Source organism: Leptodactylus fuscus, chromosome 8 (assembly GCF_031893055.1).
Source record: "Leptodactylus fuscus isolate aLepFus1 chromosome 8, aLepFus1.hap2, whole genome shotgun sequence".
NCBI classification, from domain to species: domain Eukaryota; kingdom Metazoa; phylum Chordata; class Amphibia; order Anura; family Leptodactylidae; genus Leptodactylus; species Leptodactylus fuscus.
This window is the reverse complement of record NC_134272.1, coordinates 15,962,426-15,983,885: the sequence shown is the minus strand read 5'-3', so window position 1 is coordinate 15,983,885 and position 21,460 is coordinate 15,962,426. Positions and strand designations below refer to the sequence as shown.

Genomic DNA, 21,460 nt, shown 5'->3' with positions numbered 1-21,460 from the left:
TGAAGTGGTCGCTTCAGGTCGCCTCATGGGAGGTGCGGCGCTGACAATGCCCCATTATGACGTCACAGTGCCCCATTAGGTTGCTACAGTGCTCCATTGTGATGTCACAGTTTTCAGTTGTCATGTGACAATGCCCCATTATGATGTCACAGTGCCCCATTGTGATGTCACTATACTCCATTATGATGTCACAGTTTCCAATTATTATGTCACAGTGCCCCATTATGATGTCACATTGCCCCATTGTAGAGATGAGTGAGTACTATTCGAAACTACCGTTTCAAATAGCACGCTCCCGTAGGAATGAATGGGAGAGGCCGGCGCACAGGGGGTTAAGTGGCAGGATGCCGGCCCAATCTTTGTGACGGCTGCGTCCATTCATTCCTATGGGAGCGTGCTATTCAAAACTGTAGTTTTGAATAGTACTCGCTCATCTCTACCCCATTATGATGTCACTATACTCCATTATGATGTCACAGTTTCCGATTGTTTTGTCACAATGCCCCATTATGATGTCACAGTGCCCCATTAGGATGCTACAGTGCCAAATTGTGATGTCACTATACTCTATTATGACGTTACAGTTTCCAATTGTTTTGTCACAATGCCCCATTATGATACTACAGTGCCCCATTGTGATGTCACAATTGCCCAGAGCTAGAGTTAGACTGTCTTGTGCCTGGTGCAATGGTAAAGTTTACTGCCATAGCCCTATATTTAAGTACTCTAATCAAGGCAAAGTGGTTTTTGGCAGCCCCTCTGGCATTCAATACCAGGGACTCATGCCCCTGTTGCCCCCACACCCCCCAGCTATGCCTCAAAAAGTCCTATGGAGGTTCCAGCCAGATGTGAACCTCGCCTAAGGTCCGGGGCCAGTAGCCACATGAATATGGCTGCAGCAAGGTAAACAAGGATGGGGATCAGCAGGTGATCAGAGGTTCTGTTATTCAGTTTTCTCATATTTTGGCGCACCCCATTACACGTGCCCTACATGGCGGCCACATGACTCCAGTGAGACTTGGCACGTTAGTTTTATTGTCAGTACAGGTCTCGCCTTTCCCCTTGGTACATATAAAGTGACATCATTGTTTAGAAACGCGTTGAAGCAATACCAGAAAAGGTTGCAAAAGTCATCACACCCCTGTGTACAATGTTAAAGGGAATGTTAATAGCTCAGTGTTCTCACTGCAGAATTCCTGCTCTTGTTCTATTATTTTGTGTGTGTTGTGGGGTCTTGCTGCCCCCTGTTTGCCCCCCTTCAGGCTTCCTACATGCAGTGTTATCACACTGGAGCACAAAGGGTTACACAGGCAGGACTGAGGGCAGGTGGGCAGGCAGCAGCTACAGCTGTGAGGAGGACACTTCCTGGAGGGGGCGGAGCACACAGTGTTTATGGGCGGGGTTACAGAGCAGGATCCTGACACAACATTGCAACATTGTATCTGCGCCGCGCCACGCCCCCTTCTCCTGCTGACCCCGCCCCTCCAGGCCATTCTAGCCTGGCGCTGTGTATTAGGAGGAGAGCAGGGGACAGTGTGCCGGAGTGTCAGCTGTGTGAGGCCTCAGCTGCATGTCTGGGCATGCGTGTAGCCTGGGAGGACTCTGCCTCAGGATGATGGTGGTTGTAGTGTTACAAGGAGAGGGAAGAAAGTGTGTGCTGAGCTGCCCTGCCTCCTGACCCAGCATGGAGACCCCCAGCCTGCTGCTACTGCTCGTGTCTCTGGGGGTGATGTGGCCCCCAGCGGACACCTCTACTCAGGGTAAGTCCTAGCTGTGTCCCATGTGTACCCCATATTAGAAGAGTCGCCCTATAACCCCATACAATTATCTGCCCCAGTCTTCTAACCCCATATACCCCCCTAGGGGAATAAGTTTACAGCTGTCCTATAACCTGCTATACTTCTTTGCCCTATAACCCCATGTACCTCCAGTATCTAGTGCTAGTAAGCTCAGAGCTGTCCTATTACCCCCTGTCCCCTGGTTCATAACCCTATATACCCCAAGTATCTAGTGCTAGTAAGCTCAGAGCCTTCCTATTACCCCCTGTCCCCTTGTTCATAACCCTATATACCCCAAGTATCTAGTGCTAGTAAGCTCAGAGCCTTCCTATTACCCCCTGTCCCCTTGTTCATAACCCTATATACCCCAAGTATCTAGTGCTAGTAAGCTCAGAGCCTTCCTATTACCCCCTGTCCCCTTGTTCATAACCCTATATACCCCAAGTATCTAGTGCTAGTAAGCTCAGAGCCGTCCTATTACCCCCTGTCCCCTGGTTTATAACCCTATATACCCCAAGTATCTAGTGCTAGTAAGCTCAGAGCCGCCCTATTACCCCCTGTCCCCTGGTTTATAACCCTATATACCCCAAGTATCTAGTGCTAGTAAGCTCAGAGTCTTCCTATTACCCCCTGTCCCCTTGTTCATAACCCTATATACCCCAAGTATCTAGTGCTAGTAAGCTCAGAGCTGTCCTATTACCCCCTGGTTCATAACCCTATATACCCCAAGTATCTAGGACTAGTAAGCTCAGAGCCGACCTATTACCCCCTGTCCCCTGGTTTATAACCCTATATACCCCAAGTATCTAGTGCTAGTAAGCTCAGAGTCGTCCTATTACCCCGGTCCCCTGGTTTATATCCCTATATACCCCAAGTATCTAGTGCTAGTAAATTCTCAACTCTCCTACGATCTGATTCTCTCCAGCTGCTCTCTGGTCTGTTAACCCCATGACCCAGATAAGTCCAATACCCCCATCCTAGCCTTAAATCTGTGTACCGACAGATTCTAGGGTTATAAGAGCTGTTTTATTACCCCGCACCCCAGCCTTAACCCCAGCTACCTCTGGTTTTATAGCCCCCCTTACAGTTAAGTAAAGTTCAGCTTTTTCCTATTATAAGATTACAGCTTTCCTATGACCCCTATACCCAGATTTGAGTAGTATATCCTCAGATTTAAGGGGTATACGCTCAGATTTGACCTGCTACACATCGGCTGGCCCCTAGTCTTTTAACACCATGACCCCCTGTGTTATAACACTGTGTATCTAGGTTTAGTAAGTTCAGTGTTGTACTATAGCCCACGTAGACTTATAACTTAGAGCCATCCTATGACCCTGCCATACTTCAGCTGCTCTTAGGATAAGAACTCAGATGCCCTGTAAGTAGTCAGAGCCCCCTCCCCAAACTGGCACTTCCACATCTTCTAATCTCATGCCTGAACCATCTGCCTGCAAAGTTGGTGTAAGGTCCTAACAGCCCTATGACCATTGCCCTCCCCACCAGGCAGATTCTCTCTGGGTACTCAGTTGCCTGACATGCCAATCCCTGAACCACTTGGTCTAGATATAGGGGGCACTACTGGCATCTGCCATCCCCTTTTCTCCAGAAGAGCATGAGAATGTATCTGGACCGGACTGTAGGAAAGCTGGGTGCTTTAGGGGCAGCTATATGGGTTGTGACAGATTTCTTACATATGGACTCTAGAAGCCAGGCGTGACTACGGTGGCAGCTCTCATTGGCACATGTTGCTGACGTTATGCACACGTGTCTGACCTTTTGCACATAATTAACACCCAGGGCATTGTATGCCCCTGGTATTGTGTGGCAGATTGTGCCACCATAAGAATACTCACCGGGGGCGCTAGTGCTGAGCCCACTATGACGTACGTGACCCCTCTTGAAGGGGTCAGTTTGTGACCAATCACTGCTTCTACCATGAAGATAAGACACAGCAGAGCTGGCACCGTAATGCCCGTGGGCGCAGTTTCTGTTCATGTTCCTCACCTCCTGTAACATTTCCCATAATAGCAATTTCCAGTGACATAACTGCTCAGATATGCCGGTGCCGCGGTGCTCATGTCCTTGGGCGCTGTTTATACTCTGCTTTGTATGTTGATTACTGTGCACTTCACTAACAGGATATCCATTGGCATTGCCCAGCCCTGCCAGTCATAGCTCGAACTTGTCTCTCTATGTCCCAGATCCCCCTTATGTTTCTTTTCTGTGTCTTCTACTGCGCCTAATACCAGCCTGGCATCTCTAGGAGTGTAAGAAGTTAATTGTCTTCCTAAAAGTTGGCATTACCCCTGGCACTCGCTGCCGCCTGTGCCGGCTCACTTGTCCTTAAGTTCTTTGGTTGCATTGTAAGCATTGGTTGTACTTCCTTAAAAATTATCAGAAGAATTTCCGTCACAAGGAGTTTCCCTTAAGCAGGATATGTCGCAAGGATAGTTTCAACTCTTGTATCACTGCATACTAGGATAGGGTTGTCATGCAGGGGCCTGGGAAAGCTGCTTTAATGGCAGCCATAGTGGTTTTCATCCAGCTGTCCCAGAACTGGATATAATTGCAGTCTGTAAGCGATCAGTATCATATGACTGTCAGGACAACTACTCCTATCAGGTGACTGCTTTCATCCTCCAAGGGGCCCCTGACAGACCAGAGCTGGAATCTGATTGGTTGTTAAGGCCGCTTACAGGATCCTCACACAATTGTCTCATAAACTTTTTGACCTGTTTTGCAGACATGTCAGAAGTTTTTGATCAATGGAGCGGGCTGAGCGCATAGACTGCTGAAAAGGGCTGCTGTGCACCATTTAGTCTTGAGGAGGTGGGGCTATGGCCTTAAACTGAGTCATTCTTGAGCTAACCCCGCCCCTGAGGAGCATGGAACAGCACGGATGATAGACACAGAGCACAGGACTCGGCTGACCACTCCTGTAGCTTCCTTTCAGCCTTCAGTGGGGTTTCTGTTCTCAGACTCCCAAAAGTCAAAAACTTGAGACATGTAAAAAGTTTTCTGAAATGGGAGTAACACTTTCAAAGCTGTCATGCATGGAGGGACGTGGTCACAGACCAAATGATGGCTCAACAGGTGGAGAGGGGGAAAAAAAAACTATTATTGACCCTTTGACCCTCTACAGCCACTATATTGGTATCCAGCTATAGAACATCACCGGTGACTACCTTAACCCTCCATGTCATAGACCATGCAAGGACTGCTAAAGCAGCTCTTCGGTGTGAGGACTCTGTAAACAGCTCCTCCTATCTCAGCTTACTGGATCCCTGTGGGTATACCATGAGAGGTGAAGACTTTTGGGGTCAACAGTAGTTACTGCTGAGCCTTTCCATATTCAGCGGAGTCCTCCTTTTAAAATATTGCTGCCTCAGATATTTGGTCAGCAACTGGTTAACCCTGATTTATCCTTTAACTCAGAATGTTTTTTGACCTCTGGTCTCACTAGTGATAAAACCGAGTAAGAACATCCTGTTACTGTCATAAGGTGCCACCCAGCTACATGTTTTTCTTAAAGGAATTGTCCATCCAGTATATCTGGTTTATCCAGTGAATTAACCCCTTCAACTGCCATCATGTCAGACAATGATTTTATGACCTGTCCCTTTAATTCTGTTGCTATGGCCTTCTGCGCTCTTTGTGGAATTCTCCATTGTCTTTCTGGTATAAATGAGCCGGAATCTTCTGGAAACTTTCTGATTGTTCTCTTTGATGTGTGATTAGATGAGTATCTGCCAATAAACCTCTCCCCGCCCGTCATTGTTTTAGCAGTGACACCTCAATGAGGCGCAGCGGGGTCATCGAAGGTGACCTGTGCAAATTACTGAGAAACCAAGGAAGTCAACGCAGAAGTGTGTGATAAGCCGCATGCCCTAGAGCTGAAGTCTGTGACCCTATGCTTGTAATATAGGAAATCGCCCTTTCGGCCATAGCGTTGTCCAGATTTCTCCTGTCTGACAGTCCGGTTGCTAAAGATATGCTGCCTAACAACCAGAGTCTTGGGGAGGCGGGGTTCATAAAATCTGCTTATTAAAGCAAGATCTGTTACCCCTTCCTTGTCAGCGGTGGTACAGTCCAGCAATATTCTCTGACAGTCTGATTGCTAAGGATACGCTGCCTAACAACTGGTCCTTTATATGCTGGAGTTCACTTGCATTATTAATCAGATTTTTCAAAGGTGACGCCATGATATCAAGTTCTGTTACCGTTCTTTGGTGTCTGTAGTAGCAGTCGGGCTTTGTCCTGTCTGACAGTCTGATTGCTAAGGATACAACGCTTAACAACAATACAAGCGTTATAAAAGTCATCTTCCATGATCGGAAGGATTTGAGCATTCGACATTACTCCCAACCTGCGGACCAATGTCTCATGTCTTGCTTTGTTTGGCTCCCTAAAAATGGCGGCCGTCTTCTATAAATATCTCAGGGGCTCCTATGCAGATGTGACCTGAGGCTTGGCATGTTCTGTACTCCATTTTTCTGATGCTTTGTGGCCTGGAATGATAGGCAGGTGTGACGCCTGCCTGTTACTACATGTCGCTGCGTGACTCCCCGGGGTGTAGCGTAACGGCCTTGGCACAGTCATGGTTAATTGCTTCCTCCCAGCCTGACTATGCAAACAGTCTCTGCAGGTATACGGCTGATAAAGGAGATCTGAGCACGTTTGCAGTTTTTCCATTCTGCCCTGTAATAAGGGCGCGGATCAAGATATAAAGATTATATAGGAATATCCAAGTCTAGGCCATTAAAGGGATCCTTAAAGACTCATAATGCAAGCTAAGACAACGTGATGTCAAGTTCTGTTCCCAATCCTTGGCTGTCGGCAATGGCACGGTCGGCCATATTCTGTCTGATCTTCTATACCAGGGATAGGCAACCTGCAGCGCTCCAGCTGTTGTAAAACTACAACTCCCATCATCCATACTTGCTCTGCTGTTCTTGGAACACCCATGGAAGTCAATGGAGCATGCTGGGAGTTGTAGTTTAACTGGAGTTGTTTTTAAAACCAGTCCTCATAAATGTCCCCCATTGACAGCCATGTTGGATAACCAGGGGCCTCTATATACCTTCCACCCCTTAGAATACGTGTATATAGTATCAGTTGGGGCCCCCTCAGGGACCAGGGCCTGTCTGTAACACTGCAGGTGTTGTCAAGGACCCGTCCTATATGATTTCCCCCAGAACAATGACAGACGTCCCCCTGAAATCAAATCCAGATCATGTCTTATCGGGTTCCCACGAACAAATAAGGCCTTTCATGGCTTCCGAGCCCGGACTAACCCGTCCTGCAGCTTCGGCTCTTTGTATTAGTCACATAATAACTTGTGTTTCTTATAAATGATGAATCGGGCGATTCTCCTGTAATTACAGACTGTTTCCGCATCTATATGTGGCCGTCACTACAACTCCCACCGGGGCCGGCACACAGCTTTCCCAGACTGTAATACAGGCAGGCAATCTATGGACCAGTCATCATGGCCAACTTGTTTCTAGCCTGTTGGTAAACTGGATCCACACACTGACCTATATAATGTAACCACACCTAGGCGGCACAGTTCATGGTAGTGTAACCACTAGGGGGCACTATTATGGGGTTATTACGGTATAAGTTATGTTTGTCTTGTCTTGCAGATCTCTCCTATGTATCGGAGATGTTCTCCCAGGCTCCCCAGCGGTTGTCTTTCTTCAGCTGGTATGGGAATGTGCGGCTCTTCCAGTTCCAGGTGCCCGCTGACGCCGTACTGCTCAGGTGGTTCCTTCAAGCTTCTCGAAGCAGAGGAGATGGCTGTGGCGACGTGGAGATCACAGTGTAGGTCTACCTTGTCCTACTGGGTCTCGATATGCTTGGTAGATGGGTCCCAAGTGATCTTGATTCTTGCGTTGTGTTTTCCAGACACTTCCGTTACGGTGCCCCGCCGGTGATTAACCCCTTGGGGTATGGCTTTGCCCCAAACACAAGCGTCCCGCTGTCATTCAATGAGACGATGAATTTTAGAAATTCTGTGCAGAGTAACTTATACCTGAACATTAGCAATCCCACACCCGGGGACTGGTTTGTGGCCGCGCACCTGCCAAAAGATACCGAAAAAATAGAGATTCAGGTGAGTTCGTTGGTTTCTTTTGCTTAACGCTTCTAGATCTTTGCTTGCTGTCAATGAATGGAAACCTCCTTAGCTCAAAACCCATCCTGGCCTAATAATTCTTACTACTGAAGATTTGGCGCAGTTGTATCCAGTGTTGGTGATCCTTTGTGAGTCCGGCTAATACACCTTATCGGCACTGATACATTGTAGCAAACCATCAGGACAGGCAAAAGACTTGTCCTGCTTTTTAGTTCACATTGTCATGGACACAATTGTAACAGTCCTGCACCTGTAAGAAGTATGGAGTATGTCCAGGTATATAATAACCCGGGTTCACTGCCTGCATTATACCAACTATCGAACTTACCCCCTATTGATAGGGCAGGGGATAACCTCATGATATATGGGGGTCCGAACACTTAGACCCACACTGATCCCCAGAACAACCAATCGCGATCCTCTAGCTTGCACCCTGTGGTCCTTTCACTTTCTATGGGAGCTGCATGCTGGGCTATCTCAAGAGCTCCCATAGAAATGAATGGGGTCACAGGGCGCATGCTCGAACTTCTGCTTTATTGGGCTTGAGGAACCGAACACCTTTTGTGGGGTTCTGAATGATTCAGGCCAGACAGATCATGACGTTCTCGCCTAACCTAGGAATCGGCCACCTGATACTATATATGAGTCACATGTTTGTTTGTTTTTTGTTTGTTTTTTTAATGTTGGCATTGTGTGTGTGTCAGTTTTTACTGTTGTTCTGGCATTTTATTCATGATTCCAGAATGTCAACAGTGCTTTAGATCTCTATTTACTGTATGATACTGCTAAGGGTAAGGGGAACCGAAATCAATAAGCCTGGGGGGGGAGGGGGGCCTACTTAATACTGTTGGGGTATATATGCTCCCCTTATACTAATATTTCTCCCTTTTTTTCCAGGGTCTCACCACTTCCTGTACATACATTTTCCAGCCAGAGCTTTTTGTTCTTCGAGAGGTGGACGTGCCAATTCTGCAGGCGAATGTGCCCATGCAGCAGGTTCTGGAGTCGATAAAGAATCCGGCTCGCTACAAGTAATTACCTGCAGGCGGCGGGTGATGGATGGGGCGATGGCTGAACTGGGGCGACAACTGCTTGCTCAGATCACAGGGGAGGCAGAAGAGGAGGATGCGACCGCAGGGGATCATGTCACCATAATAGATATTGGGGATTTATTAAGAGTGTTGCTTTCTGCGCCCGTCTTCATCAATTCCTTCGCTGGCTGGAGATGCCGCCGTGTTAAGTGTTTCAGGGCTCCTAATAATTCTGCCACGTCTCGGGAAGTCCCGGGCGCCAGAGCTGAAATCTATAGAAATCAGCGGCTGGCGGAACCAAGTCAGATTTCTGGCACTGGTTATAGTAACTGTTTTGAGCACCGCTCTGCCCATTGTTGGTCCCTTTTATGCCCCATTTACCACTTTTCAAAGCAGCGCAGATCAGGGTCAGATAGTACGATAGCCAATAGCTTCTATCCGTCTGCTGAGCCAGTGTATCTAAGCCTGTCGTGTAAATCCTTAGTATCTAAACATCCTGCGTGATACTGTCTGAGTTACTGTATCTATCTATGTGCGAGCTGTGAGTTTAATCTTATGCTGATACAACAACTGCGCGTGTATCTAAGCTGTGTGTGATGAGCCTTTAGGTATCTAAACCTATCACATGTTACAGTATCATAAGCCGATGTATCTAAACTAAAACTGTCTGCACAGCCAATGGGGTGAGATATATTAACCCAATCATTAGTGTAAAAGTTGCAGTGTCGGATTTGGCGAATCTCATGCCCGTCGTAGACTTTACTATCCCTGGTATAGGGAATATCTCTTAATAAATTCCCTGCGGTGTATCTAAGCCCAGCTAGATCCTACTTGTAGAAGGTATTATCACATATTAGGTCAGTAAACCACATCTATAATAGACAGAAAAAAGACCTACTGACTGGCCTTGTTTGGTGTGCGCTGCCATGATGGATGCATTGTGATCTATGGTATATATTTGCTTGTTTTTAGACTTTTTGTCCCTGAATACACCCGGGAGCTGCAGATACAACTTCTTCATTGCACCTCTAATGCCACGGGATGCCCACTGAAGGTCACAGTCGGGTCGGTGGCCCATGCGGACTCCTCTGCCCACCAGATCAACTGCAGCGATGAATCTGACTGTGGCACAGTCCTGCAGTCTCCGCCCTGGGAGAAGTGGCTGAACGTGATTGTGGAGAAGCCGCAGTGGCTGAATAGCAGCGTGTCCTTCCAGCTGGTGTACAACGTCTCAGGTATCGCCAGGGGATCGGGTATATACATGACATTCTTCTCATTGAGATAAGGCAAGATGCCTTGTTATGACCTCTCACCCAGCTTTTCCTGCAATCTGACAACTTTAACCATTTATTCTGCAGTCTGTAGACCGGGCAGTGTAGGACCCAAACTGTTCCTGGCTTTCCTCAACATGTTCTCGCCAAATAACTCCACCTCAGCGAAAGATGGCCAGACGCCAACCAGTGCCCCTGCCTTGCTGAACGAGGGCCCCACTTCTTGTCTGCGCAAATACCCCGTTATCCGAGAGGACCTGGACGTGGTATCGGTGAGGTTTCATCCGGTGACTACTCCATCGGTGCCCGTGTCTGCCCAACTGCCCAGTGTGGTCCTGCTTGACCTGAACTCAGAAATGGACAGTGGTGGCGTGCTGGTGGTGAATCTACAGCTCAATAAGGTGAGGATTCTTAAAGGGATTTTTGGAGTTTTCCTTTTACTTTTAGGATGCTCTGTCCCGGACAATCAGATTAACTCCAAATTTCTACAGTTTCAAACCTATTTTACATAGTTACATAGTAGATGAGGTTGGATAAAGACATGAGTCCATCAAGTCCAACCTATAACCCTACAATCCCCTACAGTGTTGATCCAGGGGAAGGCAAAAAACCCCATGAGGCTCATGCCAATTGCCCTATTTCAGGGGAAAAAAATTCCTTCCCGACTCCAAATCTGGCAGTCAGTATAAAACCCTGGATCAACGTGTCCTTAAAATCTAGAGACCATAACCCATTATATTTTTCTCTTCAAGAAAGGCATCGAGGCCCACTTTGAACTTGTTCGGTGAATCCGCCATCACCACTTCCCGGGGCAGAGAGTTCCAGAGCCTCGTTGTTCTTACTGTGAAGAATCCCCTTCTATGTTTCTGGTGAAACCTTCTCTCCTCCAGACATAGTGGATGTCGTCTTGTCACAGTCACTGGCCTAGGAGTAAAAATATCCTTAGAAAGTTCTTTGTATTGTCCCTTCATGTATTTGTACATTGTTATTAGATCTCCCCGTAGACATCTTTTCTCTAAACTGAATAACCCCAAGTTTGTTAATCTATCGTTGTCCTCCAGTCCACCCATTCCCCTAATCATTTTGGTTGCCCGTCTTTGCACTTTTTCAAGTTCACTTATGTCTTTCTTGTATATCGGGGCCCAAAATTACGCACAATATTCTAAGTGTGGCCGTACCAGTGATTTGTATAGAGGCATAACTATGTCCTTGTCATGAGAATCTAGACCTCTTTTGATGCATCCCATAACTTTATTTGCCTTGGCAGCAGCCGCCTGGCACTGGTCATTAAAGGTAAGCTTTCTGTCCACCAAAATCCCTAAGTCTTTTTCATTGGCAGTCTTACCCAGTAATTTACTTTTTAGTACATAGTCATACATTTTATTACGTCGCCCAAAGTGCATTACTTTACATTTGTCAACATTAAACTTCATTTTCCAAGTCTCCGCCCATGCTTCCAGTTTCCTTAGATCCCCCTGTAATCTACTATCCTCCTCATTATTGATTACCCTACAAAGTTCAGTATCATCTGCAAATATAGACACCCTGCTTTGTAAACCCTCTACCAGGTCATTAATAAAGATATTAAACAAGAGAGGACCTAATACTGACCCTTGTGGCACCCCTCTGGTGACTGTGGCCCAGTCTGAATATTTACCATTAACAAGTACCCTCTGTTTCCTATCAGTGAGCCAGTTGCTAACCCAAATGCATATGTTTTCCCCCAGTCCCAACATTCTCATTTTGCATACCAACCGTTTATGTGGAACAGTATCAAAAGCCTTTGAAAAGTCCAGGTACACCACGTCTACTCCATTACCCATGTCCAGATACACCACGTCTACTGCATTACCCATGTCCAGTCTTGAACTTACCTCCTCATAGAAGCTGATCAGATTAGTCTGACAGGACCGATTCCTCATAAACCCATGCTGATTGGGTGTTATAAGATTATTTACATTGAGATACCCCAGGATAGCATCTCTTAGAAAGCCCTCAAATATCTTTCCCACCACAGAAGTTAAACTTACTGGCCTATAGTTTCCAGGTTCCCTTTTACACCCCTTTTTGAAAATTGGCACCACATTTGCTATTCGCCAATCCTGTGGAACAGACACAGTCATTACTGAATCCTTAAATATTAGATACAAGGGTCTATCTATGACCATGCTTAATTCCCTCAGAACTCGGGGGTGTATACCATCTGGACCGGGCGATTTCTCTATTTTAGTGTTTTGCAGGCGGCGCTGCACTTCTTTCTGGGTTAAGCAGGTGACATTTAATTGAGAGTTTACATTACCCCTAATCATGTTGTTGGCCAATGGATTTTCTTGTGTAAACACTGTAGAGAAGAAGGCATTTAATACTTGTGCTTTTTCCTCATCCTCCTCCACCATTACACCCAGATTATTTTTGAGAGAGCCCACATTGTCAGTTTTTATTCTCTTATTATTTATGTAATTGAAGAATAATTTTGGATTACTTTTACTTTCCTTGGCAATTTTTCTCTCAGCCTCAATCTTCGCCTCCTTTATTTGTTTTTTGCACAATTTATTTTTCTCCTTATAGTTTTTTAATGCTGTGTCGCTACTTTCTTGTTTTAGTACTTTAAATGCTTCCTTTTTATCCCTCATTGCATTCTGTACTGTTTTAGTTAGCCATATTGGTTTTCTATGATTTCTGGCCCGCTTATTCCCATAGGGTATGTGTTTTCTAGTGCTCTTATTTAGTATATTTTTGAAGATGTCCCATTTAGTTTGTGTTCCCGTCACGTTGAGGACATTGTCCCAGTTTATGCTGCTAAGCTCAGCTGGTTAAAATTGGCCTTCCTGAAGTTTAGTGTTTTTGTGCCCCCTCTAATGAACGTCTTCTTAATGTGTACAAGAAAACTTATGTTATGGTCACTATTACCCAGATGTCCCCCAACCTCCACTTTTGATAATGTGTCAGGTTCATTTGTTAAAATTAGGTCTAAAAGTGCCTGGCCTCTTGTTAGGTCATGCACTAGTTGCGATAGGTAATTGTCTTTTATTACTGACAAGAACCTGTTCCCTTTGTTGGATCTGCAGGTTTCTGCCTCCCAGTTGATATCAGGGTAGTTGAAATCCCCCATAATAATGACTTTATTATGCTTTGCGGCCTCATCTATTTGTTTTATTAGTACATTTTCAGCTTCTTCCGTTATATTTGGAGATTTATAACAAACCCCTATCAGTATTTTATTTTTTTGTTCCTCCCGTAATCTCCACCCATAAGGACTCCACATAATCATTTTCCTCCCAGATGTCCTCACGCAGGACTGGCTTAAGGCCGGTTTTTACGTATAAGCAAACCCCTCCCCCTTTCTTATTTGTACGCTCCTTTCTAAACATACTGTACCCTTGTATATTTATAGCCCAGTCATAGCTAGAGTCCAGCCATGTCTCACTTACCCCCACCATGTCATAATTGTCTTCCAACATCATCACTTCTAGTTCCTCCATCTTGTTAGTACGACTTCGGGCATTCGTATACATACATTTCATAGATTTATCTTCCCTACTCTTCCACTGCTTACTGACTGCTCTAACCCCATCCCCCGCTCCACCCCCAGTTACAGTATCTAGCCCTCTTTCCATTTCTACACTATCTTGCCCTCTACATCTGTTACCTTCCCCCCCAGTACCTAGTTTAAACACTCCTCCAACCGTCTAGCCATCTTCTCCCCCAGTACAGCTGCCCCCTCCCCATTGAGATGCAGCCCATCCCTAGCATAGAACCTGTAGCCCACAGCAAAGTTGGCCCAGTTCTCCAGGTACCCAAACCCCTCCTTCCTATACCAACTCTTGAGCCACTTGTTTACCTCCCTAATCTCCCGCTGCCTTTCCTGTGTGGCTCGTGGAACAGGCAGTATTTCTGAGAATACTACCCTGGAGGTCCTTGCCTAGATTACTTTCATCCTGGACATCCTTGTATTAGGTGAGGAGCGCACTGTATTGTGTGGGTCTGTAATGGCGACAGTACACTGTGTTAAGGGATCAGTAAAGGGGGCATTATACCTGGGGGGGGGATGAGGTGGCCCCCAGTCAGTATCTTGCTATGGGGCCCATCTTGACTAGTTAGAAGCGATATAATGTTACAGAACAATCTCTCCCATCATCGTGTCCATTCTTCTCTATCAGACAGGTGCAGGCGGTGTGAACAGCTCAGTAGTGGCGTGCCTCAGCCCGGCCGCGCCCGTTCTCGCCCTGGACGGTACACAGCATTGCACTACAGGTGATGTAACCTCAATTACTCCTGGTGTTGAAGGCAGTGCTGAAATTAGCAAGTCTTAAAGGAGCAATGCATGTTTATGTAGATTACTTTGATTCACCATTGTCAAGGTCTGTGCTTGCTGTCAGTGAATGCAACTACTTTATGTTCTAAGCTCTTGGTGAAAAATGTCTATGAAGAAATGTCTTATTTTCATAGCCATTTTGTACCTGGGGAGTGCCCATTATCACAGAGGCCTCATACATTGCAGTTTATGTAGATCTATGGAAAAACGGAGCATGATCTATACTCTGACAACCCGTGACAACGGACCATTCCGATATTGGTGATGTGAATAGATAATGATCACTGTTAGGGGGTTATAGGGGGAAGTTGAAAACCTTTCCAGTTCCTCATACGTCTCACAGCTCGGGGTTCATTTCAGTTGAATCGTGTCCTGTCTAGTTAGTACAGGTAAATCTCGCTCAATGACATTCTCCAAACAAGGAAAATGTTTGTTTTTGTACAGTTAGCCAGTGGGTATGAAATATATAAAAAAAAAAAAAAAAAATTGCGAGTCTTCAGTAGGTGATACCTTTTTTAATGGCTAACTCATAATGATGACAGAATATGACGTTTTGATGCTTCCTCTGGCTTCGTCTTCAGATATATCTAAACACACTTTCTGCAGGCTGCATATTTATGTATAACTGGACACAGGGATAGGATTTCAGGAGGGGGGGGGGGATAGGCTTATTACTATATACATATAAAAACAAATAATCAATCCCCAGTTCCCAGAGTCTTTATCTTTATGGCTGTCTTAGTTCAGTGATTTGTATAGAATGACATGAACCCAAGTGATGTATTCATTCCATTGTCCAGAGTCTTAAATAGGGTCATGTCATTCTATACAAATCACTGAGCTAAGGCAGCCATAAAGATAAAGAACCTGGGAACTGATTATTTGTGTATGTGTATGTATATATATATATATATATATATATATATATATATATATATATATATATATATATATAGTAATAAGCCTCTTCCCCCCCCTCCTCCTGTAATCCTATCCCTGTATCCAGTTATAGATAAATATGCAGCCTGCAGAAAGTGTTTTTAGATATATCTGAAGAAGAAGCCAGGAAGCTTCGAAACGTCATATTCTGTCATCATTATGAGTTAGCCATTAAAAAAGGTATCACCTACTGAAAACTTGCAAGTTTTTTTTGTTTTTTTTTTTATATTTCATTCTCCGAACAGGGATTTCACATTCATGGGATGGCAAACTATGCGGATGTACAGAACTTTCAAATGACGCTTTCGCTGCCATATTTTGAGATTGGATTGATCACCCTTGTAGCTGCCCTGTCGCCATACACCATATACACCTAAGACGTACCAGGAATGCAGCAGTATATCAGAATAAATTATAACTCTTCAATTTTTAATTTGTAGCCTTTTCACATGGATATTCCTTCAATTTGTCTGGTGGAGCGAGAAGCAGCACTCAGAACATCCCCTACCCTGTGACCGATAGGTGGTATCTCTCTATGCAAGTGCTATGCCCAGGGAATGACAGGTAAGCAATGATTTCCTATAGGGGGCAGTGTTACAGTAGTTGTATTCTTGTATATAGGAGTAGTATTATAGTAGTTATATTCTTGTACATAGGAGCAGTATTATAGTAGTTATATTCTTGTACATAGGAGCAGTATTATAGTAGTTATATTCTTGTACATAAGGGCAGTATTAAAGTAGTTATATTCTTGTACATAGGAGCAGTATTATAGTAGTTATATTCTTGTACATAGGAGCAGTATTATAGTAGTTATATTCTTGTACATAGGAGCAGTATTATAGTAGTTATATTCTTGTACATAGGAGTAGTATTATAGTAGTTATATTCTTGTACATAGGAGCAGTATTATAGTAGTTATATTCTTGTACATAGGAGCAGTATTATAGTAGTTATATTCTTGTACATAGGAGCAGTATTATAGTAGTTATATTCTTGTACATAGGAGCAGTATTATAGTAGTTATATTCTTGTACATAGGAGCAGTATTATAGTAGTTATATTCTTGTACATAGGAGCAGTATTATAGTAGTTATATTCTTGTACATAGGAGCAGTATTATAGTAGTTATATTCTTGTACATAGGGGTAGTATTATAGTAGTTATATTCTTGTACATAGGAGCAGTATTATAGTAGTTATATTCTTGTACATAGGAGCAGTATTATAGTAGACATATTCCTGTACATTGGCAGGTGTGTTGTGTGCCTTGTATTTTGTTTCTTTTGTGTCTTTCACTTGAATGTATTCCTTCTGCAGCTCTCACACTCTGCTCTTTGCTTTTTGTGTAGCTCCTCATCAGTAAATATTGGTTTATCAGTGTGTCTATATGAGGACGTGTTGGTGCATTATTTTAGTATTACACTGCTGTTTGTTTTTCTGTACTTTCTAAAGGACTTATAATTGGGTTCCCTGAAGGGCTGTGAAGCTCTGGATGTTCTGCCAGCTCTGAGCTCACTAAGCAGGCTTCTCCCTATTGACACTAGCTGTCTTTATATGAGCTTAAAGGGAGTCTATCATTAGAAAAACACCTTTTGAACCCTTTGGCACATTGGAATAGCCTACCTTCCGTTCTTTTCATCTACCCAACTTTTCTGCTAAAAATCCGTTTTTCGTATTATGCAAATTATGAACCCAATTATGCTGGTTGCGCATGCATGAGATTTCACAACCACACAGCGCTGTGTCCGATGTCTATGCAAGGCAGAAGATCCAGAAAAGATGAATAGGGGAGAGCATATAATCTGCTAAGGGGTGGAAGTTTATGACGTGGGGGTACTCGGGATGTTTTAGAAATCCCAGTATTATATTATAATTTTTTTCCTCTACAGTGCATGCCAACAGCAAGTCTCCAGGGTATTAGTTACGGCCTACCTCAGCCCCTGCTTGGATGACTGTGGACCATACGGGGAGTGCAGACTGCTCCGTAGGAATGGATACCTGTACGCCGCCTGCAGCTGCAAAGCAGGTTAGTATTGTCACTTTGGCTCCCTATGTTACAAAAAATTGCAAAAATCTAACGTGGGGAAACTGGTCCAGCTGTGTCGTCTCTGCGGTAATTTGGCGAGCAGGTTGCCCTCTGCTGGTCATGTATATATTGCCTTCAATAGATCTTTTGTTTCTAAAGACAAAAATTGCTAAACGGGATTTTTTTTTTCTTCTATTCAGCATCTTTCACACCTGCATAGAAAGTAGGACGGGGCAGAGAGTTCACGTAGCCTGCAAACTATTTCATGATACACCCCTTCCTCTCTGGTTTATTTGTGATATTACATTAGGAATAGTTTGGCCGTTGTGTCCTCCGTATCCTGCAGCCACGGCACCTATATAAGCCATGCACACACCTAGTCCCCTGCAGTACATAGAAGACCTCTGTGTCATTTATTAATGGCTTTATAGGCTGTCTGGGGTACCAAAGGTCAGAGATTATTACCCTTAACTCCTTCAATACCCTTGGGTCCTAAGTATGGTCTATAGTGTGCTGTAACATCCGTGTCGGTGAACCAGGTTGTCGATATCACTCTTCCTTTTTCCGCCAGGCTGGGGCGGTTGGAGCTGTACAGACGACCGAAATGCACTATCGGTGGGACGGCAACTGGCGGCAACACTGTTTCTGACACTCAGCAATCTGATGTTTGTGCCCACCATAGTAGTTGCCGTTTACCACTTGTATTTTGTGGAGGCGGCAGTCTATACCTACACTATGTTCTTCTCAACGGTAGGTGCATAGGTGATGGGTAATTGGGTTGTTATGGGTCAAGCTTCTGGGTTTCCTCTGAATAGCGGAGCCCTTCTGCTTTGCACAAGAACCCTTTTGAAGGTCGGAGCTCCTTTAGGATCAGTAACATCGGGCTCTCCAGGTATCTGATGCCCTGGACTGCTGAGGTTTTTGATGTCTTCTAACCTTGCACATCCAGTTATCACAGGTTCATTGTCCTGTTCACCCCATGTGCCACCACTTCTTGACTTGTGGCTAAACATGGAGCCACCTGTTTTATCTCCAAAATTTCAACCCAGTCCCCACTTTATGTTTTTTGTTTCGTTTAAGCTGAGTTACAACATCCTTTTTGTTCTTTTCAGTTCTATCATGCCTGTGACCAACCTGGGGTGACCGTCATGTGCATCATGGACTACGACACCCTGCAGTTCTGTGACTTCTTTGGCTCTGTTGTCGCCATCTGGGTGACCATACTGTGTATGGCCCGGCTGAAAAAAGTCGTCAAATATGTAAGTGACAAGCCTTCTCCATGCCATCCACGTACAAACTAAATTTTGTAAAATGTCTCTGTATAATTTTATTTTTTTCTCTTCTTTGTCAGGTCCTCTTCATGCTGGGGACCTTAGTAATCGCAATGTCTATGCAGCTTGACCGCAGGGGGATCTGGAACATGCTGGGCCCCTGTCTTTTTGCTTTAATTCTCCTGGTGATCACTTGGGTAAGATTTATTCTTTCATCCGCACACAGTCTAATCTTGGCAGAAGGAAACTGGCAAAAAAATATAACCCTATACCTTAGTAGAAGGGTAAAGGTACAAAAATACTCAATAGTCAGCCTCCAAAGTGCCTATCGGGGGGGTGTCCACTTGATATTCCACTGGCTGGGTCAACCGCACATCTTAGTAGCTTGTAGCTCCTTGTCTCTTGGGTTCCCTTCCTTGGGTCAATATACGTAGAAACTATAACAAAGATGGCCCTCAAGGGTGGTAAAATGTAATTATTGGTATTATATTTTTTTTCTCCGCCCCCAAAATGAAACAAAACAAAAGCATCTTGGGTAATTGGAGCGCCCTCTTCAGGTGTATTAATAGTAAAGCATCTGGGGGGAAGGCAGAACATAAGGCTAAGTTCACACGGAGTTATTTGGTCTGTAACCTGAGGCAGAGGCCGCCTCAGATTCTGGACCAAAACACGGGTAGCTGCGACTGGATGACGATGCACTTCACTGGCATTCAGTCGCGCACTCTGATCCGGATTAAGCCAAATGAATGGGACTAGTCGGGAGGGAGTGTCTTCAGGCGGATGTCACGAGTCTCGAGCTGACCGGCTCCCATTGATTTCAATGGGAGCCGTCTTTTTGGTCAGGATTTTGAGGCGGATACGGCCTCAAAATCCTGACCAAAAAACCCTGTGTGAACTTACCCTAACTTGCCACATATGTTCCTTACATTCCTGGGCCCTTGATATCCAAGTTCACAATATAGCGGGTGTATTACATCTACAGTTTGGGCCTGGCTCGCAAATGTTAAAGAAAAATTAAAAAATCAATATTGGCGATTAATGACTTCTGTTTTTTTTCCCTAAAATACAAAATTTCTATTTTAGACAACAAGGGGAGTGAGACGACGTCGATGCTACCCTCCAAGCTGGCAGCGCTGGGTATTTTTCATCCTACCTGGAATAGCCTTGGCTTTGACGGCCATTTCGGTTTATGTCTTTGCGGAAACCAACAGCAACTACTTCTACACTCACAGCCTCTGGCACATGATGGTGGCCGCCAGTGTAGCATTTCTTCTACCACCTCGTGAGAAGAGTAAAAAGTCCTGGGAGTGGTCTCAGATGCTGGACTGCGGATATAAAATATGCCAAGAGGACCGGGAGGAATTATACGTGGTCACATGACATTGGGACAATCCTAATTCCATCCTGGGGAAGGACACTGGGATCCTGTCACTTTAAATTGGTGCTTTTTGCACTATATTCACTCTCATTGTGCAGTAGAAAAGCAGGGAATTTATTTTTTTATTGATCTTATTTAATACGGACAGTACCAAGACCGGCCGCAAACTGAAAATCCGCTTTTTTTTTTTTTTTTCTTTTTGTGTATTATTATTCTTTACCTCCATGAGGGATTGACTCTGCAAAAGTTCTGATTTTTCCAGATCAATGAAGAATTCTACTGAGATTGGTGCTCGTCTCCTGTGAATTTCTCAACTGACTGACCCCCCCCCCCCCCCCCCCGCCATCTTGTTTTATTGCATCACATTTTTCATGACTTCAATTGCACAACAGCAAATGCAATTTTTAGAACCAAAAATATATAACGAAAATCTTTTAGATCCTATATGAAAAAAAAAAAATGTTTTTGAGTGCATGACTCCATGCCTTAACTGTGTATACCTACGACTTTACGAATGTGTGAACAATCAATATAGGATCGCATGTTATGTGATGGGAATCTGCCTCGGAGGTGGAAAGCAATAATTTCTAAATGTATGGGGTAGATAATAGGGCGGTAGAACTTCTTCTGTTACTATTTTTGTTTCTTAGTGACTTTTTGCCCATCCGCAGCTCAAAATAAAGTTTTAGTTTTGCATTTGAAGATTTGTTGAATGAAAGATTTGGGTCACATCCCTTTGGGCATGTTGGAGCCCTCCTTACAGGTGACACACGCTCCTATTATGCCCATTGAAATCAATGGGAGCCGCTCAGGAGCTTGTTCCGGGAGCTCCTGGAAAATAGAAGCGATGCGCTGATTCTTCAGGCCGAGTCGCCTCGTGATTCAGCCTCAGGAAACTTCCTCCTCCTCCGGACTAGGCCCATTTATTGGGCCTAATCCGGAGCGGAGCGCACGGCTGGATGCCGGTTCAGTGCACCGCTTTAAGTTGCAGCAACCCGGCTTTTGGATCGGAACCTTGGGTTCCGATCCAAAAGACCACGTGTGAAGTTACCCTTATGCTTTTGGAAATCTCAGAATGTCAATTATACTTATAAGGAAAGCGCTGACCTTCCTATAGGTATAATGGAGGTAGAAAGTGAATGGAGTCCAACTGTGTAGCTGTCTTTTCCTCCTATGCTGTTGTGCTCTGGAGAAGCCGATGAAGCTCAAAAACTTGTGCCTGGTTTCTCCATTTTTTTTTCTCGGTTTTTTTTTTTTTTTTTTTTTTTTTTTTTTTTTTTTTCTTGCACGAAAGTGCTTGGGACAGATAAATA

At 44.6% G+C, this 21,460-nt stretch overlaps 1 protein-coding gene across 1 annotated transcript; it reads left to right on the top strand.

Moving 5' to 3' along the window:
- Positions 1 to 1,499: 1,499 nt before the first annotated feature.
- PGAP6 (post-GPI attachment to proteins 6) lies at positions 1,500 to 20,849 on the top strand. The gene is made up of 13 exons (XM_075285403.1): positions 1,500 to 1,760; positions 7,424 to 7,601; positions 7,686 to 7,893; positions 8,812 to 8,945; positions 9,918 to 10,180; positions 10,304 to 10,617; positions 14,377 to 14,470; positions 15,911 to 16,034; positions 17,362 to 17,498; positions 18,070 to 18,248; positions 18,611 to 18,757; positions 18,850 to 18,966; positions 19,853 to 20,849. The coding sequence occupies exons 1-13, from the start codon at positions 1,685 to 1,687 to the stop codon at positions 20,147 to 20,149; spliced, it is 2,268 nt and encodes a 755-aa protein (XP_075141504.1). The 5' UTR covers positions 1,500 to 1,684; the 3' UTR covers positions 20,150 to 20,849.
- Positions 20,850 to 21,460: the final 611 nt, after the last annotated feature.

Coding starts and splice junctions, on each gene's coding strand:
- PGAP6 (XM_075285403.1), top strand. CDS start 1,685: ATGGAGACCCCCAGCCTGCTGCTACTGCTCGTGTCTCTGGGGGTGATG. Junction 10,618..14,376: donor TGAATCTACAGCTCAATAAG/GTGAGGATTCTT, acceptor CTTCTCTATCAG/ACAGGTGCAGGCGGTGTGAA. Junction 16,035..17,361: donor CTATGCCCAGGGAATGACAG/GTAAGCAATGAT, acceptor TTTCCTCTACAG/TGCATGCCAACAGCAAGTCT.